Source organism: Labrus bergylta, chromosome 16, assembly GCF_963930695.1.
Source record: "Labrus bergylta chromosome 16, fLabBer1.1, whole genome shotgun sequence".
NCBI lineage: Eukaryota > Metazoa > Chordata > Actinopteri > Labriformes > Labridae > Labrus > Labrus bergylta.
Genome location: NC_089210.1, coordinates 5,866,192 through 5,891,361, shown reverse-complemented (window position 1 = coordinate 5,891,361; position 25,170 = coordinate 5,866,192). Strand labels below are relative to the sequence as shown.

Genomic DNA, 25,170 nt, shown 5'->3' with positions numbered 1-25,170 from the left:
CAATATGATAGTAGAGGCTATCCGTATCCTCTATCAAATAATGCTACAAGAACAATAACTTTATATTAGTTTACTACCCACTCCATATGCGTTTTTAGGGTATGGGGAGCATGTTCTGGTACTCTATTATTGCAGATATGAGGGGAAGCGTATCTGGATGGACAATAATCCCCTATCAAATAATGCTCCCAGTACAGAATCAAATAAAACACCACCCCTCCCTGCATTTGCGAATTAAGGAAAAAGGAAGCATATCATGATGTCACAGAGCCGCATGGTAGTACATCCCTAACCCCCTGCTCCTGAGCTGAATCCAAAGGTCCGTCTCACAGAAATGAGTTTGGATTTCTATCAATAGTGTGTTTGCAAATACAACAAAACTGTGCCAGAGAAATAGAGAATGCTATGAGTGTATTCTCATTTCAGTCACTGTGCCCATGGATGGTGTCGTTCTGCCTCCACATCATAACTGTCTGTCGGATTTACTACTGTTCCCAAACCTGCGATGTGTGAGGTCATGAACCCTCACAGACCTTAAGGATTCCTGTTACAAACAGGCACCAGCCCAGAGGAGCAATGCGGTCACAGGATCAAATGCCTATGGTGTCAATAGTGTGGTAATAACGTAAAGGGGCGGGGTGCTTTACATACATTAGGAGAGAGGGATAGAGCGCTCTTACAGGCCCGGTTGAGTCCGTTGAGTGCGTTTCTTCACAACGTAACCTGATCCAGCAGCACCTCCTGTATCTGGAGCACAGCTCCTGCACTGCTATTGGCTGCAGGGCTAATATTAGCATATTGACCCCTGTGAAATGCATTCTGGGAATATCCTGTCTTTGACTTGGCCTTATGGGGCCAATGCTGTTTGTGGTCTTCAGATGCTGCAATGAGGTCATCGTGGAAACCTCGTCCTTCTTGCTCCTGGTGTTCATGCAAAGATAGGAAACAGTGTTCCTACTTAATGAAATTCATCAGAAGTTGTTATAACAGCAACGGCAGCAGCAGTAAATTTCACGTGAATAAATGCAAGAGATTCAGGCAAAAACACATGTAAAAAATTAAATTACAAACTGCTTTAGGTGACTTAATTATCCAGTCAACTCAAGTCAGGTTATAAATACATTTATCTTTTATCTTGATAAAATCAGGAAAGCAACAAACCATTAAGACTTTCAGTAACTGTTTGATTGAGTATTTCACTTTAAGCGTTTTGACTTAAATTAAAAAGGTGTAACTAAGGAATAAAAACAAAAGGAGCCAGATAAATAGAGAATTGTTCTTTTTTGCAGTAATGCAACAATACAAGGAAGGAAGTAACAAGTTGAAGACTAATGCGATTATTGCATCATGTGATAAGTAGTTACATAAACCCAAGGACAGCTATCCTCTTCATTCCACCAATCATCCCCCTCGTCTCACCCTATAACATCACTCAACTAATGTCAAACTGCTAATCATTGAATCTAACATTCACATTTTGTAAGAAGTCATTTGTTTTAAACTCTGAATGTTTGATTCAAAATTCAATCTATGACCCTGAGTCTTCCTGACTGAGGCTAGCACAAATTGGAGGTCCTTGGAGTTATTTTTTCACAACATTTCATGGCTGATATGTCTTCCTTCTAAACACTCATGGGTACAGGGCTCACTAAAGAGACAGAATGTGGTGACTGCAGTGTAACATATTAAATTGCATCCATTTTCCTCTGATGTCACACGGAGAGTGGGAAGCTCAGGTGTTGCATTAAAGTGTTCTACGACTGTGTTCAGGGTTTGCAAATGGTAGGAGCGTGAGGACTCTGACATGACGGCCTTTTTTCACTTCGGAATATTTCTAGAAAATGTCAGGACAGACTATCCCTGATGTCTTCCCGAGTTGCTTGAGTCAGACGCTATACTAACGTTTTTTGCCATTTATATTGACGTTATGTTATTGAATATATTCACAGTATCATGGAATGGGTGGTTAAGAACATACTTGCAACCAGATTTTTTTTTTTTCCAGCACGTTAGCAGGAAAAAAATCTGGGTTAAGGGTAGAAAAAAAATCAGTTGCTTGCAGCTCATCCTGAAAAATGTCCGGAATTCAACATACAAGTACTGCTCGTCAATTGATCAGCAACTGGAAGACAATAGAAATTTGAACTCTGGAGGAACATTGGGCTGGTAGGAAAACAACCCCAACATCCCCCAAAAACAGACTCTGTCTTATACCGGTGCGATTTAAATTCCAGATTTTAGGCTAGCTATCTGAGTAATCAAAAGATACTGGGTTATCAAACATAGGTACAACCTAGAATATGGCATACATGTAGTTTTAACAATGTCAGATTTCTTTCTTTTTTTGTTCTTTTCATTTAGTGAATTTTCACATTTGTGAAGAGAAACAACCAACATGAATGATCAAAGACAAAAATAAGAAGGACACATAGAAGGGGGGAACCTGAACTAGCATATAATCATCATACGGTAAAAGTCCATCAATGTCCAAAATTCCCAAAAAGATAGCATCCTCCATCTTTGCAACCAAGACCGTCCATTCCACTTCTTAGGTTGATTTTCAGATTTCTTTGGTTTCTTTGATTTGCTAACCTGGTACACAACACAGAGACATACAAGCACACATTTATAACTTTATATTATCTTCAGCGTCACTGAGACAAAAGATGATGTGTCAAAATGGTGAATGGTGATCAGATAATCAAATAATAATTATGAAAGTTTGATTTTAAAATAACATATCAAACCTTCACAATGGGGGAAAATGAATAGTAATTGTTTGACTGTATATAGACGGTATATACTTGACACATGTCACTGTGCTGTATGGAGGCTGTAGGCTAATGGCAGCTGAGGCATGGCCATTGTGTCCAAATGTGATACTCCATTGTCCTTCATATGCTGAGTAAAGATTAGATTTAGTAATTCCACCTGTTCAATGTCCTCCATCGTTCATTGCTTAAGCTCTCACAAATCCAGGCAAACAAGTCATCTGAACCTTGTGCAAACTGGTCGGAGCACACAGGAGAAGGAAGAGGAAGTTCACACCCGCCCAATGACTGCCCCGACACACACACGCCCTTATTGTGCAATCAACAAATTAGTATCATATATGTACAACTATTGACCTCTGACCTCCTTTTCCATGCATGCTGGATTCGACTTGGGTAACCCAACCCGCTCACAAACAGTCAGTCAGCCTCTGTGCTAAGTCTGAACCCTCCTGCTCTTTCTCTCGGTGTGTCCTGAACAACTGCAGCACCTGTTTACAGCCGTTACCTCTTTGCAGGGCAGCTTTCTTTAATCTCGGTCAATGTCAGATTTTTTCCCCCCTTGACTTCGTTTTGAACCACTAAAACAGTCTATAAAAGCTTTGATCCCTCACATGGGGAGTGTTTATTCAAAGCTGTAGTGGTAGCTTTTTAATTTTGGGTTGCATAATACATCAGACTGTGAAGTGTTTACGAGGAGTTATGTACAGTCGAGGGGGGCTTGGGTTCAAACGCTCTGCCCTTACTTACAGTATTGCCAACATTTAGACGTGCTCTCAGGTCTTGCATTTCCCTTGGAACAAAAAACACATTTGCACTCCCACCAGGCCGCCTCAGAGTTCATTAAACTTTACCAATCTGCACCTGTTAGTGTTAAGCTCTGCATGATAGATGCTGCATTAGTTAAAGATTTAAAACATTTTAAATGCCACATTAGAATTTTAACATTTCATTCAAATCACTTTAACACAAATATCTGACAATATTAACAGTACTAAATAACATGTAATATTGCAACAAAAAGAACAGTACTCCATACTGGAGTCAAAATAAAAGGGAATCCACAGCCCCCTGCAAACGCTCTTTTTTTAAGAGCAACAGGAGCAGGATATTAAAGGGTTATTCTGCTATTTTTAAACCTCGGTCCCTTTTTTTTTTACTCATCTTTGGGGTCCAAATGACTAAAAAGGACATAAACGTTTGGAACTGCTGTATTTCAGACCTGAGCTTTATACTGGAGTAGTATTCAAAGTTTGTATTTTGACTTCAGAAGCTCCCTTCAAAGTTAAGGCCATGTTGATGTTGAGCCACTTAATTCAAACCTCGTGTTAATCCTGATGAGTGCGACAAGCTTCCTCTTAAACTGATACGAAACACACATCACATTACGTCAACTTTGCATGGTAAACATTTTGATAAATCCAACCATTTTTACTGAGACCATAAAAGAATCCTACGTTGAAATACATCTAAATCTAGAAAATTAAAAAGGGTCATAAAGATTCAAAGTATTTTGACAACCGTTTGATAGCATTGTGTAAAACAGAACAGATATTCAGACAGTCTGTGTTCATGAATATTGACCTATTCCCATGGAAACTATGTGCTCATGACCGGGGAGGGTTCAGCAACTTTAGAGTCCACAGGCATGGGAACCATGATGGCCATGCAGCGCATGTGGGGCCAGATGGCAGCTGGGCGCATTTTCAGCAGCAAATGGCTCAATTCACTTCTGGTTGGCTGGTGTTATGTGTTGCTTGGCGTGGTGTTAGGACTCACCCCATTCGAAATTCAGCTCATGCCATTTGATCTTGTGGCCAATACATTGAAGTTAAACCACATATTAGTAGTTTCTGTTTCCCCAAGAGCCACATTTGGATTAAAATGCTTGTTTTTTATAAAGCAATTTTCTTTTTATTTAATTGAATTGACTAAGTGAGGAAGGTTATTTGGATGTAACCTCAGTGATGTTAGTAAGTGAGCATGCAGCCATTTAACTGACTTTACTGTCACCAGTGTTTGGAGGGGACACTGGTAGGGTATTAATTCCAGCAATGAGGATGCTAATTGCTTACAATGAGGAAATTGAAGCACAAGAAGGACATTGTGATTCCAAAAATGTCGGATATTGAGGCTGATTAAGAGGATGAAGAAGAAAACAAGCAAACAAGTGGCATTTAACTGTAGTGGCCTGTACTGTATTTCAGATCCTGTGGGCCTCATGCTAATGTTGGTTGCAGCTAGCAGCTACCTGCTAGCTAGCAAAAAAGAGTTGTGCTTCATGTCAATGTGAAGTAAATCTACGTATCCAACTCTTGCCAGTGCTACAACAGTTTTCCAGTCTTGGTGGTGGAAAAATAATTCATATGACTTGGAATTTGATTGTTTTGAATTTCGTTCTGTAATAGCAGATACTGTGTGTGTTCATTCATAATGTAAGGAATAAACATTTTGAATGAGTAACAGGCAATTCAGTTATAGACCAGTTGTAAGTGATCTCTTTTTCTGTAGTAATATTTTATTGATTCGATTATTTTACGTAGTATCATTTCATTTGCATAAGCTTCAAAGCTCCCCCGATCACATTTCCTTGGCGTCACTTCTCTTCGGCAGTGAAGGGCATTTTTATCTGTTTTTCTGTCACTTCATTTTTTATGTCTTTTAGATCGTCTTGCTTCATCAATATCTGCTTTTTCAAATCTATTTATTGTGATAGTGTGCCTTAATGTTGATGAAAGCATGGACAGCGGGCCTCACTGGAGCTCTGTATCACTAACAACTAGCTGACTCTCAGTTTTGTTGCCCAGTGCCTCCAACTTTAAGTCATCATGTCGTCCCTCTTTCTCAGTGAACCCAAAGAGGATTACACACGCCTGATTTAGATTTCCATCTTCTTTTTTTTCTCTTCAGCTGAATGCGCGTGCCGTAACCAGATACTTTCAGCCCGAATAAGTGTCTCCCTCTGAGACTACAGGGTTCCAGGCAACGACTAATCCCCACAGTGTTTACTGTCTGCTGATCCAGGTGTGTTCAAGGAACATACCACTGCTCCTATTGTCGCCCATGGTAGCACATGTGCCCGGGGTCAGCGGAATGGTTTCTGGGAAAAGAGGGTGGAAAGATTGTAAAAATATACCGTCCAACAACGTGGCATAGGGCCTTTAATTTCTACACACACTTTGCACTACTTCTGTTTCTGCTAAGAGTCACACAAGGCTGAAAAGGGAATTATCACCCATATGACTTGTGTTACTCTGACCTTTTTAGACAACTATGTTTATGCATTCATGGTCAACACAGACTGTATGCTTCACGGCTCTTATTTTTAGGCAGTGCAGTCACTGACCTGAACCCCTACCTGCATCATGTCAGTCGGTTGAGTGTTAAGGAATGCATAGCTGGCTTTTTGGTAACACGCATAGCCCAGTGATAAGCCTCAGTGACAGGCGGACATTAAAATTGTCATTCTTTTTGGCTTCAGCTTCCAGTCTCCTGAACTGTTTGTCCCTGTAGACCTGGCCAAGGTACAAAGACAAGATAAACTGTCACAAAGAAACCCAGATCAAAACTGACAGACGACTAATCAACAACGCAACTCCAATTTCTGTGTATTAACGTTCAGTGAATGGCATATCGTTATCGTTTGGGCTGTCTTCATGGAAAGGACAGCTGAAGAAAGTCAAGGGCATGCACTTCAAAAATAAATCCATCCATATGTGTCTTAAAAGTATAGACAACAAAGTATGATGAAATAAATAATAAATTAGCAAAATTCGATGACTATGGTGACTACTATATGGGACTATGGCTTCATTCTGAGAATCACTGTTATGGCTTGATTTCATCTTAGCGCTAAGTTTATCATCGTATTATATAATGAATAGAAACAAAAGATTTATTTAAAGTTCACAAATTATGCAAAGTACACTTTATCATTTTTTTCTATGACTTAAATGTGTCCCTAGTCTCTCTACAAACCCCCCAATTATGAGAAAACTCCATCCTCTCTGTCTTTTGCCTGCTCCACTTTTCAGAAAATGTGTGCTCAAACAGGCCGTTTGGCGATTCTCCCTTCATGACATCACAAAGGGCAGTAACCCCTCCCCCAGCCATTGAATTCTGCAAAACAACTAAAACATGCAGTGTCTGTGCAGCTCTGTAGCTCTTTAAGTACCATCTGTTTTTGCCACATAGAGTTTGCAATCCTCCTAACTACTCGTTCAGTCATTGAGCTCTCAGCCGAGGGGAAGATGTTGTAAGACTCGCAGCCGTGGCAGTTTTTTCTTGTCACTGTAACTTTTGCTTAAATGTTGCTAAAGTGCTCATGATGGATTAAGCTGGGTCTTTGTAATATAGCAATAAGTAAGGTCTTTTTACCTGCTCTTTTCTAATATTGAATAACAAAGAGTAAGGTCTTTTACCTGCTTTTTGTCAAGTGTCTCGAGATAACACTTAATGAGGAAGTCTAAGCTCCAGTAATCCAAAGAGAGCTTCTCAAAATGTTAAAGCTTTAAATATTAATGTTTGTAGATTCAACTTTCAGAGAAGAGGTAGCTTATTGTTATTGAGGAAGTTATTAAAGCTGGTGGCATCACAAAGAAAATACATTTCTGAGCTTCTTTCCGTTAATGATTGTTGTTGTTGTTGCTTTTCATTTCTTTGGCAATTTTCCCAACACCTCACTGTTTACAATTCTGACTTCTTGGTAACCTTAAAGAGCTGGCATGAAGGATGTGGAGGACGGCCTTGGACTATGTATAGCAAGAAGCCGTAACAAGTGAGACTTCTGGCTGGCATTTGTCCAATAGCGGGCCTAACACCGGGCTGTAACAAACAAACATTTTGCACAGGAGGACATTCTTGTTTTCTCCCAGGTGAGGAGGAAGTGGCTGTGGAGAGGAGCGAGGAGAGCTAGAGGGTGTTTCACCATTGCTCAGGGACGCCCCTGCACCCCCTCGATACCATATAAGAGACTGTGAAACCTGAGAGCGGCTTCTAAAAGCCTCTTCCTCAAGCTGTGAACATTCAGATACTCTCACTTCAATTTGTCTAGACATTAGCTGTAAGCCCCCGTTCCCTGAGTTTAGAGACCAGTAGTGAAGGGAGGTGATGAATAATAAATCTGGGGTCAACTCTAACCGCAACACAAAATGAATTAATTAATTCCTGCTGGGGTTATCTGAGAGACGGGGGTGGGGGAGAGAGAGAGAGAGATTGTGCAATTCCGCAACAGGGCCGTTACAAATCTCCACATCACATTTATATTAGCCCTATTAAGACTCCTGTTGTGTGTGTGTGTGACTGTGTGTGTAGCTGTGCTCTCTCGCGCTTTTGCAACACAGTAAGGCAATGTGAATTCACAGACTGGGACAAAAATATTATGTTTTTGTGGGATCAATATGAATGTCTTAGGGCGTAATGTCGCCGGAGGGAGCTACATTATGGTGCTGTTTGGGAAAACGGCTAATGAATCAGTAATGGCGTACAGGTAATGTTGGTGTCCCAGTCTGTGAATTGACTCTGCGTTATGGCAGGCAGAAACAACAAAAGAGAGCACGGCACAGCAGGAGCTTCACATACACACACAGTCAGACATGCACACACACAGACTGCTGCCCCTGTAACGCCTCTGTTACTACCTCTGAAGGCAGCACAACGGGGGATCACTTCGTCCCCCCCCCCCCCCCCCCCCATTACAAAACATTCATATTGAAGATGAATATCACTGCCTTAAACTGCAGTCTATATAGGGCTTGAGTGATGAAGAGAGAGTATGAAGTCACTGGGGCTTTTCACAGTGCTTGTCACAATGAGACATGTGTTCTGAATACTGTAAATGAACATTACAGCTGACAGAATTAATCCTGATTAATCTAGCTTGTAAGCCTATACCTCTGAATCATAAAACAGACCCTTACTCAACTCGCTTGGTGATAAAAACTAATAGTAGGTCTGTTGTAACCATGGAGACAAACATATTGGTAGGACTGTGAGGATGGTCAGTTTGAGTTAAGATGGGGAAGTGGTTGAAATGGTGGGGCAACAAGTTATAACGTGTCTTTGTTATAATGTGATTCATTAGGATCGGGAAGTGTAGGAAATCAGCTGATGGAAATGAAGCTTTAAGCACTGTTCAAGGCTCGCTGACTTTTTTTTTAGAGCCAGTCTAATTTCAATTCACCGCAATTAGCTAAGGGCCATTACAGGATATTAATTTAGCAGTTCTTTCCAGACGATACAATTTCCAGACGTAGGTTGGTAGATTCTAACTGTAAAATAGTCACCACCACCAGGATAGAAGTCCAGGACAGTACTTTTAAAACTCTTTGCTGGCGTGCGTGACAGAAGCTACATCGAGGTCTGTAAAATCCTTCTGTCAATGCGAATGACATAATAACATCCAAATGATGAAATCTTCAGAATATACAGCAACACATTAGAATATCAGCAGATTCAAACAGATGGGATCGAGTACTGAAGCAAGGTCATGTTTTGAGTGTCTGGCCTAGTGATGAGAAACTAAAACCTGAGAATAGCAGCTTCGCTATTCCCCCGGGTCGTATCTGTGAAATGCTCAAGTCCATTTGCAAAGAGTTTATAAACCGGTTAGATCCAGCCCTCGCCCATCCTTCAAGTCAATCTGGGGACAGCTGGTGTCACCGAGACAATGTTACAGCACCATTCATACGTACTGAAAGTCATTTGTTTATCAAAAGAAACGTTTCTCTTCTAAGTGTTTATGAGAAACGCAACTTTTCCCCTCTATGTTCAACAGTCCTGTTTAGAAAGACAAACGTTTAGAGTTGAAAATAGCTACCACGTGATTTTTTGCGTGTCAGTTGAGAGGTTACATTTTGGTTTTAGTGGCTTCGCCCCTCAGTTGGTCATGACCACACTCCCGTGCTCAACCTCCTCGGTACATGGGGGAATGTTATTGGTGTATCTGGTTATGATGCAAAGGGCGAGCATCAAGTGTCACATGACCGACCCTCAGGTCAACAGGGAACGTGAGAAGGAACATGGAGCAAAGGAGAAAAACACACAGAACAGAAAGACCCAGAAAACAAGTTCTGCACTTTAATGTAAAAAGAAAAAAAATCTATATTTGTTTTTGTTGTTTTTATGATTTTGTAACGTCTCTGTCTTTAAATTCCTGTGAGGGTTTTTATCTGGTTTCGGAACAGACTTACAAAAACAAAGCAGAAAATCAGTGACATGACTAATCGTTTCCATATTGTATATTTTAATGTCTGTAACCTGTCAGGGGCGTCATCTGGATTTCTGGGCCCTAGGAACAGATATCACATTGGGCCCCTCCACCTCAGCCTCTGTCAACCCTGTAATATTTCTATAACCACACCTCAGCTATACAAATGACCCACTCACAGCTTTAAATAAAGGTTGTCAACATTTTCCTTTTTTTTATACAACAATTTTAAAAGCATAAAATCTCTTTCATTTTTATACACACTATCCATTAGCCATTCACGTGTTGTTTTACGGCGTTATGTACAAAAGGTAACCATGCTCAGGCCCGGATAGTCCTGGAGCAGTGTGAGAGCAGGCCAGTAGGGGAATGGGGCAATTGTGCTTAAGCACAGCACAGTACAGGACAACTTTGCCTTGTGTGAGTGAGCGCTAAGAGAAGAATGAGTATCAAAAATTGCATACTTTCTTAACTTTCCCAGTCTAAATGTACACATGTTTATGGTTGTAACGTTGTAACATATTTGTGCACGTCCTCAGAAATTAACGCTACACCTCCACAAGACGCAGGATGCATATAACCACTAGGAGCAGTGTAGAGTTGTATTGTGAAGAAACTGGAAATGACAACATCGGAGACGAGAGCCGCTTCAACAATGGAAGAAAGTTTAGAAGCCAAGTTTACGCAACTAGTAAGTATATTTGAGGCCTTTGAGATACAATACATAAAATTGTACGCTAAAATATCTAAATTAATTACAAATGGACTAAACCATGTTATCAAAGCCAGAGAAATATATTTAAATGTATTTTTGCAATGGGATGATTAGTAAACATCAAGCATAAAGCGTCATCATACAGCTGTAAAGGTGTATATCTGTGTAAACCCTACTACTTGAACATGTACAGGACAAAATCAGCAAAGAAATAAGATTTAGTACAGCTTTGTCCACAGGGGGCGCCAAAATTAACTCCAACCTCCTGACAGAAATGTAAAAATAAGATTTATTGCACCATCAGGTATGACCTAAGCAGACAACTCAACATCACATGTCCAACTGAAATCAGGTGCTATTACTGCTGTTCCTGAAATACATTTGCCTCATTCATAGTATCAAAATAACGTGATTCAAAGAACAGTGATGCGTAGAACTGCTCATGAAATAGGAAAATAATTGCACTCCAAACCCTCCTACGCATTTTGTCCTCTAACAATTTCTAACTCTGGCTTCATGACCAGACTTCATCAAATTGTTTATTTAGGAGGATGTGTGTCTCGAGCCCTTCCCAGAGGGTACATTTTGGTTGTCAACATTTTTTATGATCTAGGGGTGGGTGCAGTGTCATTGGGCGTGTGACTGCACAGAGGGAGGAGCACTACAAGGGCCACTCATTTCTAAGCTGAAGTCACTGGAACCCAGGCCCTGAAAATAGCCCTACAGAGGGTATATAGGAGTCCTCTCACGGCGAATCTGTCAGACAACAGTTCTGTGCAACGGCAAAAACTCTGTGCAAAAAAAAAAGTTATTGCAATTTCGGTCGGGAGAAGTTGACAGCAGGCGAGGAACAGAGGAACTTACCAACTAAAAGAAGCGGATTGGAACACTTCTGCTGGAAACTAAAAGGATAATAAGGAAGCAAGGGAAGGGGAAAAAAAGGACAAAGAGCGAAGGATACTGCTCTATTTGTTGGATTTGAGCATACTCTTGGATTTCTCCCCTTCCTCCTCCTGGGCTGACAGCAAAGGAGGAGGCCGATCAGCAGGGATGAAGTACAGCTATGTACCAGTGTCATCGTACACACGCAGTTCACAGTACACACCGACATACCACACACCCACCTTATACAGCCCTTCGCATTACACACCAACGCACTACACACCCACATACTCCTCCATAACAAAGTACACCCCGACGCAGTACAGCTCAGCACATTACACGCCGTCACCTTACACATCCACTTACAAGCCCACATCCACGTACGTCCCTTCATACAGCAAAGGATCCCGGTACAGCTCAACACAGCGCACACAAGCAAAGGAAAAACCTGCACCTGTGATACCTGTCGCACCTGCAAAGAGGACTGTGCACTTCCCCAATGACATCATCTTCCAGGATATCGTCAGACGAGGGGATATGGAGCAAATCGGTCGCTTCATGAGGGCAAGGAAAGTTCGTGTGGATACTATCTTCCACTCGGGTGAGCACAGCTTTTAAAACTTTCAACCTGTTTGTGTCGTTCTGTATCGTGTCGTAATGTAATTGGCAATTCAAAATAATGTCAGCCAATGAGGATCAAGGACCAGAACTGACTTGGATTTACTGCATGGCTGCTGCAGGGCACTGATGTAGTTCTGTGTGCAGGTATGGCAGCAGTACATGAAGCCGTGCTAACAGGCAACCTGGAGGTGGTGAAGCTGCTGGTGAAATATGGCGCCGATGTTCACCAGAGGGACGAAGACGGCTGGACGCCACTTCACATGGCCTGCAGTGACGGCTACCCTGAAATCGCTAGGTGAAACATGATCTTTTGACCTTTCAGTTTGACCTCTGGTTGCACACAAAATTAAACATTGGAATTTAATCATGTAAGCTTTTTTAAATAAATACATTTTTTATGTGACAGAGAGAAGTATATGTTGCACATTTTCTATAAAATGGAAGATATTCAAATAGCCACGCTGAAGAAGACAAGGTCACCTAATGACAATGGCCTAATGAAAATGACCTCATATGGCACAAGAGATATGTAGGACAATAGGGAATGAGAAACTGATATAATTCAACCATCATATATACACCAGATACTGGTATTGAAAGAGTGTACAGAATAGGACATTAGTTCCCAACTTAGGTTTTGGGCTCCCCCTAGGGGGGTGTCAAAGATCTCAGTGGGGGACAGTGTGGAGCTCTGTCTGCAATGAGGTTGTCAAAATTGGATTTGCAACTAAAATCATGACATCACACTCACTGGATAGTTTATTCAAAGGTCTGGAGATAAAGCTGCGTGGAAAAACAATACGATTTTCTTCACTCAAAATCAGGTTTAAATTAAAAACATTTTTTGGGTTAATTTCTGACAGCAATGTATTTTTTTAATGTGGGTCCTGAAGGGAGGGGGTGTTAGGCTTGGTTGGGAACCACTGGAAGAGAGGATGGGAGACAAATGACCATGTCATTATATTAAAAGGGTGACCCAGAAGGACAAACACATCTTCACTAATACCACGTTGTTAAAACAGATCCTCTTAATGCCAGGCCTATGAGGTTAGACAGTGCTTAAAACACAATAACTGAGAAAGAGCAAGTGCTGCAAGGATAGATAACAACATGTTTTTATAGCTTAGAATTACAATGTTGTGTTTTATTCTCCTCACAGTTACCTGCTCAAGATGGGAGCCAGCACAGAGGTCGAGAACGAAAGTGGAGAGAAGCCCTCTGACCTCATCGACCCCGACAGCCAAGAGCTGCTCAAACTGTTTGAAGTCGGCTGTGTTTGAATCAGGCACCAAACTGATCAGAGACAGAACAGAAGAAAGACATATGAGCAGTCACTTGACAAAGAAAATAAAAAACGCTATAATATATCACTATAATTTTTGTATTATAGCCTTATAACATGTATTTCTCTTTCAGGTGGTCATTTCATTTGATTGTATTTTGTGCTTTTGTGTATTTGTCACACTGTCAGTGCATATGCTGCAAATGTTGATCTGTGAATATCTCCATTTTCACTCTCAGCTCATGTAAAATAATAACAACTATTTTGTTTGATTTGAATCATCATGAGCTCCCAGGTTAAAGTATTTTTACAGATAGTATTAGTGTTGAACGCTTACTTTTTAAGTGGCTGGTTGCACTTTACAGGCTGTATGTAATATACTTTCTAATCGTTTTACAACACAGAGTTATTGGTGAGATGTTTGTGCTTTACTAACAGAGGTACGGATCCACACTGCTGGGCAGGTCGAGGATCAGCCAAAATAATAACGGATTCTTCATCCATGGTCAAGAATTATAAAAAATAAAAGACACCAAATGTATGCTGTGTAAGCACCTCTACTGCCGCTGCCTTTTCTCTACTGTATTGTTGTTGTTTTCTTTAGTAGAATGTCAGCAATGAAAGTCTTATCATTTTTCTTCAATAATTATTTTTGTACGTTTTCATAAATAAAGATTTTTTTAAATAAATATGACTGAGTCTCTGTTGTTTAGTCTGTTCACAGAAAATGAAAGTCTATTAGCCTATAAAAACTATGGAAATATAGACAGAACACATGAGTAAGTATAAATAAATAAAACCATAAAAACTAGTTTGTGATATTGTGAAGCACTTTGTGACATCTGTTCTTGAAAGGTGCTATATAAATATAAATAAACTTTACTTACCTACTTGCTCTATCTATCATTAGGACTCCTGTTGTATCATTGTTAGAATAGAATAGAATCTTTATTATTATCATTGTATACAAGGACACAACGAAACCTTGTTAGCAGCAATCCTAAACAGCAGCGTTTACAAAAACAAAAATATATTTGTGGTGATATGAAAGAGAAATATGCAAAAAGTGGCCAGAGCAATTGCTGTTCAGTGAATGAATGATAATAATAATAAATAAATAGACAGCTGTGGTGACTGAAAGAATATATACAGTTATTATTTTTGCAGTGACTGATTAATTAAACAAATATATATAAAGAGATATAGTGCAAATAAGTGAAGTTATAGTGCAGTGACAGAGTATATACAGTTATTATTGTGCAGTGACTGGATGAGTAAACAGATTTAAGATAAGATAAGATAAGATAATCCTTTATTTATCCCACAATGGGGAAATGTACACTGTTACAGCAGCAAAGAGCAAAGATTGCAGACAAAAAGTGAACACAGTACAATTTAAATTAAAAAAAGAAAAATTAAGAATGTACAAAAAAAATATATACTAAAAAACAGATTAAAAAAAGAAAATAGATCAGCTATTTGACAAAAGTGTAGTCTGTAATATTCAGTGTAACACAGACATGCACACAGTGCAATGGATGAATGAATACATAGACAGTTAAAGTTAAAGTGCAGTGACTGAGTAAATAAATAGACAGTTATAAAGCAGTGAATTACAAAGTTATTGCACAGGTAATATTGAACAGTTATCAGCGGTTAGGTAATTAATGCACATTGTATTCCCGTCTTGTTGGGGGGGGGGGGGGTGTTTATGGGTTGAGGAGCCAACAACAACAACAACAAACAGTTATAGCACACAGAAATGAAAATGATAACACAGATGTATCCCTTCGTCTTTCCTTGTTTTGCATCCTGACATGAATGGAAAATTAAAATACATTACAGATGGAAATATAAACGTTGCACTGAGACAGCAAAATAATATTAAAGTATGAAGGAAGAAATACACTGTCTTTCATTTAAATGTAAAAAGTATCTTATCATTATTATTATTATTAATTATTATTATTATAATTATTACTAATAATAATTTTATGTTTCTATCACGCCTCAGAGCTCTTTCACTTCCGTGTCTTCCCGGAAATGATTTGTTGGCATAGGCAACGTTTCAGCCAGGTCTAACGGCGTACACAGTCTCGGAATAAAGAAATCGAAAGGAACGGCTGTAAAAGGTTTGTTGCTTATCTAAACAGTGTCCACTTTGCGAAATACCTTTTAAATACCTATAACTGTGATAAGTGTTTTTTTTTTGGTTGTTGTTTTTTTTTTACAGTAAGTCTTTGGAAGCAGAAACGCCCGCACAATATTAGCTTATTGAAGCTAACGTTTACAAGACAATGTAAATCACCAGCGAGCTAACTGGCTAAAGAAAGCTAAAATGATATTGTCAGCAGATCTGTAGTTAGCGTAACTCAGGAGGTGGCTATAGGGGAAGCCGAATGTGAAAAACAGAAACCCTTTTACAAACATGTGAATACTCCTGTACGTGATAATAGACAGGCTGGTTTCGGCTATGTAGCATGCTGCTATCAGCTACTGGGGACAAACGTAAACAAAAACCCCTTTACGAGCTAGCGTCAACATCTCACTTGTTTTCCTCATACATACCTTAGCTTGCCTGTATATAAATGAGTTATCACTATCAACCACGAGTTATAAGAGTGGTATTACCACTGGTCAGTCAGAAATCGATATAGATAGAAAGGCTAATATAATTGTGTGCAATTGTGTAGATAGTTCACCTCTTGGTTAGGCTGCAGTGTTAGTAGCGTGCCTTCTGTAAGTAAGCTTTTATGTGAAGTTTTTCCTGTGTTATCTCGTTTAGAAGCAGAAGAAGTGGAGATGCTGTAGTTGACACTGTTGTTTATTGTTAGTATTCAGCTGAGGACCTCTGAACCCTTGTTATCTTCCATTCCACTCACCATAGAGGGAGGAGCGAGTACAGACTGCAAACAGAATGACCAGGTATCTTGACAAGTTGCAATGAGTGTGTGTCAATGTGTTTTAATGTTCATTCTTCAAATGTTATCAATTGTATTATTCCTGGAGGGCTTCTGGCCTCAGAAACAGAATGGTTCAAGAAGTTTATTTTACAGTTTTAAAAGGCTTTATGAAGTTTAAAGAGGAGCATTTCTACAATTCTACTATAATTCACTTAGCAGACGCTTTTATCCAAAGCGACGTACATCAGAGAGGAAGAACAACACAAGCAAGGATCTAGAAAGAAAAGGGAACAATGTCAGTAAGAGCAAACGATCAGCTTTGAGTCTGATTGGACACACAGGTGCTGACAGGAAGTGACCAGAGGCAAAGCACAACATTGAGGGCAGTTCTTGAGAGCTCTAATCAGTATAGAAACCATCTTATAAGTCGTCGTTATCAAACAAAAACAATCGTCACAACCATCATCATCATCAATAATATGGAGACCATCATCATTAAGTTAGTAGGTATTCATGAAAGAGCTGGGTCTTTAGCTTTTTCTTAAAGGTGCAGAGGGACTCTGCAGATCCAATGGAGTTTGGAAGTTCATTCCATTTCTATTGATGATGCTAACTTTGCTGGTTTCATGTTTTTTTTTTTTTTTAGCTCATCTGCTCCCAGAATGGTGAATAGTTATAAGAGGACTTCAAGCCCCCGATCCCCAACTAACAGTGGGGAGCCTTTCACTCCAGCACATGAGGAGAATGTGCGCTTTATACATGACAGTAAGTTGGCCTTTCGCATGCATTTGCACAATCTGTTAAAATAAAGCCAAAACACGTTCTAAGTTACCTTTATGTCCTGAAAATAGTTGTGTCATGAGACAGGTGGGATTCTTTATCCAAAAGAAGGGGAGGGACAAGACAGAGCCAACAGAAAAAAAACACACGCACTGCCTCACATGTACACCAATTTGCCTCTGCACATTCAGAAAATACAGCAGTTTCCACAAAAGGGATTTCCTTCTGTGTCCATGTGAAGGAGTTGAGACAGAAAGATCCCATAGATGTTATATATTTAGAATTTAAAAAGATGTACATTATTGTCAAACCATGAAGGATATTAAGTGCTTTAAGAAAGGGCTCAGACATCAATCCCTCCAAAACCTTTTCAGCTCCACTCTGGAAGAAGAAAAAAAATTGAATGAGTGTGTTTTTGTGTGTTTAAGAGGAGACACAGAGAACGTGTGTGTGATATGTTAATGCTCTGATTGCCTGTAAATGATCACTATAACTATGACCTTTAGTTACTAAGTAATGCTCAAATATCTGCATTGGGAAACTTAATTTGCCAACAGTCATAGCATTACAAGCCTTAAAGTGCTTCATTGAAAAAGTCCTCAGTTTGCCAAGAATGTAGAATTTGGAGGAAAGGGTAATGTTGTGAGTTACAGTGAGACGGTAGGCTGTGTTGGACGCATTAAAATCCAGCATGTAGTTTTAACAAGACCAATTTGATCTTGTGAAATTTTTTATAAAACTTCAATCTTTTATAAAACAGCAGCGTGCCTTGCTCCTGGGCACTGCCGAGGTGCCCTTGAGCAAGGCACCGAACCCCAAAACTGCTGTGGGCAGCCCCCTCACTCTGAGACCTCTCCATTAATGCATGTCCATAGGATCCTGTTTGTGCATCTGTGTGTATTTCGGCCTATATTTGTGCAGCATGTTCATTAGACAGAGTGTAAAACTGAATTTCCCCTCGTGGTATTAATAAAGGATACATGATGAATTATAATGATCTACTCTTCGCTCTGTCCTGTCATGTCTTCACTAACATCTCTACCAAGTAGGACAGCTTTACGTTAATGCAATAAAATCGTTGTTGTCTCTTGTCTTTCACAGCCTGGCAGTGTGTGCTAAGAGACATCAGATCAACACAAAATATTGAACGCAACGACCGCGGACCACAAGAGTATGTGGAGAAGAACCCAAATCCAAACCTACATTGTAAGTTTTAGAATAACTTAGAAGTGAAGTGGTTTTCATTCTTATATCAACCTAAAGGATTGAATCAATCAAGCAAAAGGCTAAGTAAAGACTTCTCTCCGTCTGCTCCTTCAGCTTTCACACCAGTGGACCTGAGTGACCTCAAGAAACGCAACACACAAGACTCCAAGAAGTCCTAGTCCTCTCTTGACTGTCTGGTCACCTTTTTTTTTTTTTCTCCATCCATTATCCTCGAGAACTTTTCCTCCATCAGCCAGAAAGTCGGCCCTGTTGGCCAGTCAAGCACAGAATGCCAATTTTGTTTCTTAACTCTGGACCATAGCAACCCCCTCCTCTTCTTTACCCTCTACAGCCGATCTAGAAGAAAAGAAGTGGGACCCCAGGGAGCAGAGAAATGTCCCAGCCTCCTGGTTCATGTTTTTCAAGTTACAAAATTGTCATATTGTTTATGTGGACCGGACTGATGCAAACTTTCATCAATATTTGCTGACATCTGATGCTAGGATACAACTTGACACTTTCCACAGGACACGGAAGACTGCAGTCTTAAGTACAAGCCCCTGTTTTCTTTACTACTCCTACTTATATGACATTGGAGGAAAATGCAAATGGCTGACTTCTCTCTCTTTTTTTTTTTTTTTAAGGTAGTTTGACCAGTAAATAGTAGACGTAATGGGATTGTTACATTGGATTCACACTTTATCTGCAAGTTTTGGCAGCCAAATGCAATGTAAAAGGCCAACCTTTTTATTATAAATTTTCTTCCCCTAAAATGGACTTTACTTTGTAGAGACCTCCCCGAGTATGCTGCCCTGGGTTAACCCCCTCCCCTTAGCCTTGAAACAAAAATGTTGAATAAAAGACTTTTACAGTACTCCTGCTTGTCTTGATCCCACATACATATGGACTAAGGAAAATAAAGGAACAAAACTAATGCTCACCTTACACTGGAGGTTACAATGTTACAATTCACTTAGCAAACGCTGTTATCCAAAGCGACGTACATCAGAGAGTAAGTACAACACTAATCCATTCATACACCGCCACTGAAGCAGCGGGAGCAATGCAGGGTTCAGTGTCTTGCCCAAGGACACATTGGACATGTTGCTCAGCTGGGGATTGAACCCTTGACCTTCTGGTTGAGAGACGACGACTCTACCAACTGAGCAACAGCCGTCCCACAGGTTGAATTATAAAGCAATTTTTTATGCTATATCCTGTGTATATTGATTTTTGAGCTTAAGTCAGTTCCATTGCCAATATTTTCCCAATAAATAAGTAGGTGATGTGTTTCATAACTAAAAATGTAACAGTGAAGGCTGACACTACAATTATTTGCTTCGTTTGATTTAGTTTAATGACATAAAATGATAAAAACCTGGAAGCTAAAACTGTAGATTTTTTTTTTTCAACTATTTAATAAATATCTCATTGGTAAATTACTTGAATCTATTATGCAAAACCTTCAATCTATAAATATTAGTAATGAGAAAAATTATCCAGTGATGCATAAGATTAAGATTAAGATTCAACTTTATTGTTATTACACATATACAAGTATAGAGTAACGAAATGAGGTTTGGCATCTCACCAGAAGTGCAAATAAGCAGAAAGTGCAAGAGTCTGTGCTATGTACAGTAATTCTGTGCTATGTACAGTAATTACAAAATTTACAGATGTAGACTAAAAAAAGTGAATTATTAGGTATATCTGGATGGCTGGATTAATGGGATGCTATAAATATAAATAAATGCTATAAATATAAGTGTATTCTTAGGATTATAATATACAGATTAAGGTGCAGTGAGCATGCTATACTAGTTTACAGATAATATAAAGAATATTTTACAGATACTTTACAGATAATATAAAGAATATGGACATAGTGTTATAATATGTATATATATAATATGTCATAATGTTACGGGGGGAGTGATATTGTACATTTTGTTCACTACCGTGTGACAGAAAGGCGTTCTCCTTTAATTCACGTATATTGCGTGGTGACGTAGATTTGCGTGATTACGTACCGAACCAGTTGGCTATATCCAGACGACGACTGTTAGCTCATTGTGTTTTGCCGTTGGAGCAGAGACCGCCGAGCTGTGAAGGGACAGGGAGAGGGACCAAGCCAAGACTAGGGTGTAATTTTTTTTTGTATTTTTTCCTTGAAAGTTTAGCGTTACTAAGCCAACACAATGGCCGATAAAATGGATATGTCTTTAGACGACATTATCAAGCAGAACAGGCAGCAGAGAGGCGGAGGCCGCGGCGGAAGAGGCCGAGGCCGCGGAGGTGCAGGCGGCGGCCGAGGTGGCAGCGCCGGGCGTCTCGGAGGCGGCGGCGGCAGCGGCGGAGGAGGAGGATTTGGAGGCCGAGGGGGTGCATCCGGCCCCATGAGGAACCGACAGAACCTGAGTCGCGCCAGGGGCAGACCGACGCCATACAACAGGGTATGAGAAATATGAGCGGAATGGGCTGAAAAAATGGAAATACTAGCCAGTTTGCAAGTCAAGCGAGTGAAATGGTCGGAGTTTCCCCTCCTAGGAGAGCTCTGTAGTACGCGGTTAAAGCATTAATGGAAGTTGTATGCGTAGTTGTCCCTTCTCCTGCCACCTCTGAAGTGTGTCAACACCGTGTTTCAAGAAGAGGCCCCTGCTGCTGCTGGCGGCGCCATTTTGAATCCAGCACCTTTTTTTTTTTTTTTGTTAGCGCTGGTCGTCCACGATCAGTAAAAGCTGTGTGCCACCCCCACGCGTCACAATGTCGGTGAGAGGAAAAAAGCACTTGATTCACACATTTTCTCCCCCCTCCCCCCCCTCTCGCCCCTTACCTACCACTTCTCTGGAGAGTAGGCCTTTCCTCTTCTCCGCGACCAGGCGGCCTATTGTTCGGGAGTGGCTGGCGGGTTTCACAACAAGGCCTGCTTTGGTGGCTTTTCAACCAGTGGGGGGCTGTTATGGATGGATCAGTGGACTTGAACCCCCCCCCCCACCCCATTCTCTTGTAGTGTTCATATAAGGCGAGTCCTTAAGTGCGAATATATATTTAGAAAGCCCCAAACAAAGCCCAGATCAAAATGGCGTGGTCTCAAAATGGACGCTGATATAATCCACGCTCACGCAGTGTGGAAAGCTGGCCACTTACTAGTTCTTTTTCCACACCAATCCCCCTCCCCCCTTCTCCCCCTATGGACACTATTCCCTACATGAAATCCCCTCACTTTGGCATGGTAAAGAACATTTTGTGCGGGCCCGGACGCTGGAGGCATCGCTGCTTCAGATGGGGGACCTCCTGTGTACCCGAGGATCATATCTGGAGGCGCAGATGGCAAGAGAAGAGTGGGCTGTTATGGTATTGAGCCAGAGTGGGTGGGCAGCTGTTCGTGGTTTATTATAGTGGGTTGTTGTTTTTTTTTTTGCCTATTTTGTTAGATCATAAATCAGCTACAGCTCAAGTTAAAAACAATGTTTGCATTTTAAAAAAAACTCCTGTTGTAGTGTTTGTCCTGTGTGTATCCTCTGGCTGAAGTCATTCACCTGCTTGTCGTGATGGGGTGGGCAGGGAATATTACATTGGGGACCCTCTTGTGTGGGGGTGGTGGGGGGGGGGAGTTGTGCACCCTGGTCCAGTTGGAAGTGGAGCCCCCTGCTTGCCCCAACACCCAGCCGTGTGGACTCTGTGATTGACAGAGGAGCAAGGGGATCCTGAAGTCAGCAGGTGCGTTCTCTTTCGTCTGTTGCAGCCTAAACAGCTTCCCGACAAGTGGCAGCACGACATGTACGACAACGGCTTCAGCGGCTTCAATGGCGCTGCTGGGGGTGGCGGAGGAGCCGGCGTGGAAACCGGAGGGAAGCTCCTCGTCTCCAATCTCGACTTTGGAGTCTCGGACGCAGACATTCAGGTACGTTGTTCCCCCCCCCCCCCCCCCCGCTTTGTTGTTTGGAATGTGTTTTTTTTTTTTTGTGGAGCAGATTTTCCTCGAGTTGGTGCGGAAATGGGGATAGCTACTGAAATGTATATTCTTTTCCAGGAACTGTTTGCTGAATTTGGGACCCTGAAAAAAGCTGCTGTTCACTACGACCGATCAGGGAGAAGCTTAGGAACCGCAGATGTCCACTTTGAAAGGAGGGCAGATGCTCACAAAGCAATGAAACAGTACAATGGCATCCCACTTGATGGTATGTTTTCAACTTGAATCTTTGATTTTCTAGATGGCAAATTGTTACTAATCATTCAAGAGTATCGTCTTGACCAACTTCTGAATATTATTTTTATTTTTTGCGTCTTCAGGGCGGCCCATGAACATACAGCTCGTCACATCACAGATCGACACACAGAGACGACCTATGCAGGGGTGAGTTCAGCGTTCACGTTCTACACGCCCAGAGAAACGTGCGCGCTTTGTACGTTGCGCTAATGTTCCTTGTCGTTCAGTTTGAGCAGAGGTGGTGGAGGCATGAACAGAGGTCGTGGGGGCAGCTTCGGGGGGATGCAGAGAGGCCGTGGCGGACGTGGAGCAGGCGGTGCCAGGGGAAGGGGCCGAGGCGGTCGAGGCGGAAACACCAAGCAACAGTTATCAGCAGAGGAACTCGACGCTCAGTTAGACGCCTACAACGCCAGAGTAAGTTCAGCTGTCCAAGTGTCTGATGTTAGCAAACTGTGATGTGGCAGCTGTCTAATTGATCTCTTGTGTTTTCTCAGATGGACACCAGCTAAGAAATGAAGCTCCTCCTGGTTGTTGTGCCCTTCCTGTCTGCACAGAAGGGTGGTTGTTGCAAATGTGCAGAATATTTTACACTTGGTTGTCTTCTGATGTGATTGAAATTATTGTTCCAACCTCTTCTTTTAAATGCTCCGAAGTGTTTTTTACCAGATTTTTTTTCTCATGAAAAAGGTTTTGGCTGTAGGTTATTGTTAAATGGGTTCGCCCAGTTTTTTCCTGTACCCTGTAGTTAATGGAACTTGTAATAAAACCTGCAGTGCATATTAACCAACTGATGAGTCTACTTCCTTTTTGATCTGCCTGCATGTGTCGTTGCAATTTAGATTTGTCTTTAATATCTGTTTAAATTACATCTTGACTACTTGTTTTTGGTTCTACTTCATGAAATCTGTGATGTAAACAAAAGGCATAATACTTTTCTTATTTTTTATTTTTTTATTTTCCAAATATAAATCATCATCCCTGTGGTTGGCTCATTCACAAGTCAGAGGCTTTGACAATTTGCAATACACCTCAGGTATAGAAAATAAATCAGTATGTTTTGCATTGTATTTTAGGAGCAATCATTTTGAAGAGATGTTTTTATCACAGTTGTGGGTAAGAATACAACTATCACTTACCGAACTTCATTTGGTAATTCTGTTCTGGTACGTACCCAAATGAATCATGTGTCTGAATTAATTATGGTGTCGTGTTTAAGGCCTGTTGTAGCTGAAAATATTAAAACCGGGGTGTCCAAAGTGCGGCCTGTGACTTCAAATGAAGAACCAGAAGATTTTGGAGGCCTTGATTAAGATTGGCACATTATCTTATTTTTCTTTTTCATGTTAACAAGGGCTGAACAATATTCCTAAAATAGAAAATGTTCAGTAACATGTATGTTGTTGTTTTTTTTGTTTTTTTTTCAAATCTACAGCTTTTACTATTTTCCACATTTTTTTTTTTGTAAACTGAAAAAAAAAAAACGTATGCAAAGTTTTGTCAAACAAGCGGACTGTTGTTTAACCATTTAATGACCTGAGCTAAATGTAGAAAGCTTGAACCACGTTACAGGTTTGATTCTGAGAAAAAAAAAAAAAAAGTAGAACAAAGAAATCTAAATATTGTATTTCCTTTTATTGAAGGGTTTATTTAGAGAGCCTTTTGATTCTGATCTACAAAGCCTGACTATTTTTTCAACTATATTTAAAAAAAAAAAAAAAAAACCTGTGGTGATTCTAACACGACAATTTTGGCCCCCCAAGAAAAAAAGTTTGGACACCCCTGTATTAAAACCTTACACCCATGCGTTAATACACTACCATATCATATCATAGCCACTAGATGTCGCCCTCTCTGTAGACCCTATTTGAACTCCAGTCATTTCAAGTTGAGTTTACGAGTTTACCGTTTTTGGACATGTATTCTCTCACTACCTGGTCGCCACGCCCATGGCTGAAGTGGAGTTTTCCCTCGTTATGCATTAAGAACTGTCTCGGTGGATTAAAGGCTGTGCGCATCTTCGCACAGCCTCCACAGTGAGCTCCTGCTTTGGGAGTTCAGTTTAAACAAAGAACTCGTAAAAAAAATCTGTTAAAACAGTGTGAGATCAAATGTGTCTGTGCGGTGCAGTTCTGCAAGCCCACGCGTGTCGCAAGCGCGAATGTTCCCGGAAGCGAGCAAAATGAAAAAAAGTTAAACTGGTTCATAAATACGGTTTCCGGTACGATTTTCACATGTAAAGCAAGTCGTTACTTTGGTACTTGATGGTTGAAATAAACAAGAGCACCTTAAGAATTGTGTTCTTTTTTAATACAGCCTAAGTGTAATATATTTTACTGTAAAAAAAACTAATTCTTCAGGCCTGGTTGAGTAAAAATAATACATTTACAGTCTGAATTTGCAACCTTAAAATGTAGATGTTTTCTCTCCTTAAGGGCTTGATACATGTTGTTTTTCTAATTGGATCGTTTGCAGAATCATTTTCAGCTGGATGAATAGGATGTTATTTTCAAGCTCATTAAGGATATGACTGGTTAAGCACTAAAATACAGTTTAGCTGACATTTATTTTTCTTTATCTTGCTACAATGTGCAAT

At 40.5% G+C, this 25,170-nt stretch overlaps 3 protein-coding genes across 4 annotated transcripts; all 3 read left to right on the top strand.

The window, feature by feature from the left end:
- Positions 1–11,446: 11,446 nt before the first annotated feature.
- Positions 11,447–14,167, top strand: ppp1r27a (protein phosphatase 1, regulatory subunit 27a). Its single transcript, XM_020646988.3, has 3 exons — positions 11,447–12,176; positions 12,341–12,491; positions 13,356–14,167. Exons 1-3 carry the CDS (start codon positions 11,744–11,746, stop codon positions 13,474–13,476), a joined length of 705 nt encoding a protein of 234 aa, XP_020502644.1. The 5' UTR covers positions 11,447–11,743; the 3' UTR covers positions 13,477–14,167.
- A 1,331-nt stretch (positions 14,168–15,498) lies between these two features.
- mcrip1 (MAPK regulated corepressor interacting protein 1) lies at positions 15,499–19,241 on the top strand. 2 transcript variants are annotated; one of them, XM_020646956.3, is made up of 5 exons: positions 15,499–15,610; positions 16,313–16,403; positions 17,028–17,146; positions 18,263–18,367; positions 18,482–19,241. In XM_020646956.3, exons 2-5 carry the CDS (start codon positions 16,396–16,398, stop codon positions 18,544–18,546), a joined length of 297 nt encoding a protein of 98 aa, XP_020502612.1. In that variant the 5' UTR covers positions 15,499–15,610; positions 16,313–16,395; the 3' UTR covers positions 18,547–19,241. The 2 variants fall into 2 exon arrangements, with proteins under 2 accessions (XP_020502612.1, XP_020502613.1); XM_020646957.3 differs by having other exon boundaries at positions 15,512–15,610; positions 16,264–16,403.
- A 1,190-nt stretch (positions 19,242–20,431) lies between these two features.
- alyref (Aly/REF export factor) lies at positions 20,432–23,364 on the top strand. The gene is made up of 6 exons (XM_020646989.3): positions 20,432–20,820; positions 22,113–22,271; positions 22,401–22,548; positions 22,661–22,724; positions 22,805–22,991; positions 23,072–23,364. Exons 1-6 carry the CDS (start codon positions 20,566–20,568, stop codon positions 23,084–23,086), a joined length of 828 nt encoding a protein of 275 aa, XP_020502645.2. The 5' UTR covers positions 20,432–20,565; the 3' UTR covers positions 23,087–23,364.
- The last annotated feature ends 1,806 nt before the right edge of the window (positions 23,365–25,170 follow it).

Bases quoted from the DNA above. Each gene is read 5' to 3' on its own strand.
- alyref (XM_020646989.3), top strand. From the start codon at position 20,566: ATGGCCGATAAAATGGATATGTCTTTAGACGACATTATCAAGCAGAAC. The intron at 20,821-22,112 runs GTATGAGAAATA...CGTCTGTTGCAG, and splicing joins GACCGACGCCATACAACAGG to CCTAAACAGCTTCCCGACAA. The intron at 22,272-22,400 runs GTACGTTGTTCC...ATTCTTTTCCAG, and splicing joins TCTCGGACGCAGACATTCAG to GAACTGTTTGCTGAATTTGG.
- ppp1r27a (XM_020646988.3), top strand. From the start codon at position 11,744: ATGAAGTACAGCTATGTACCAGTGTCATCGTACACACGCAGTTCACAG. The intron at 12,177-12,340 runs GTGAGCACAGCT...TTCTGTGTGCAG, and splicing joins GGATACTATCTTCCACTCGG to GTATGGCAGCAGTACATGAA. The intron at 12,492-13,355 runs GTGAAACATGAT...TTCTCCTCACAG, and splicing joins GGCTACCCTGAAATCGCTAG to TTACCTGCTCAAGATGGGAG.
- mcrip1 (XM_020646956.3), top strand. The intron at 17,147-18,262 runs GTAAGTTGGCCT...TGTCTTTCACAG, and splicing joins TGTGCGCTTTATACATGACA to CCTGGCAGTGTGTGCTAAGA. The intron at 18,368-18,481 runs GTAAGTTTTAGA...CTGCTCCTTCAG, and splicing joins CCCAAATCCAAACCTACATT to CTTTCACACCAGTGGACCTG.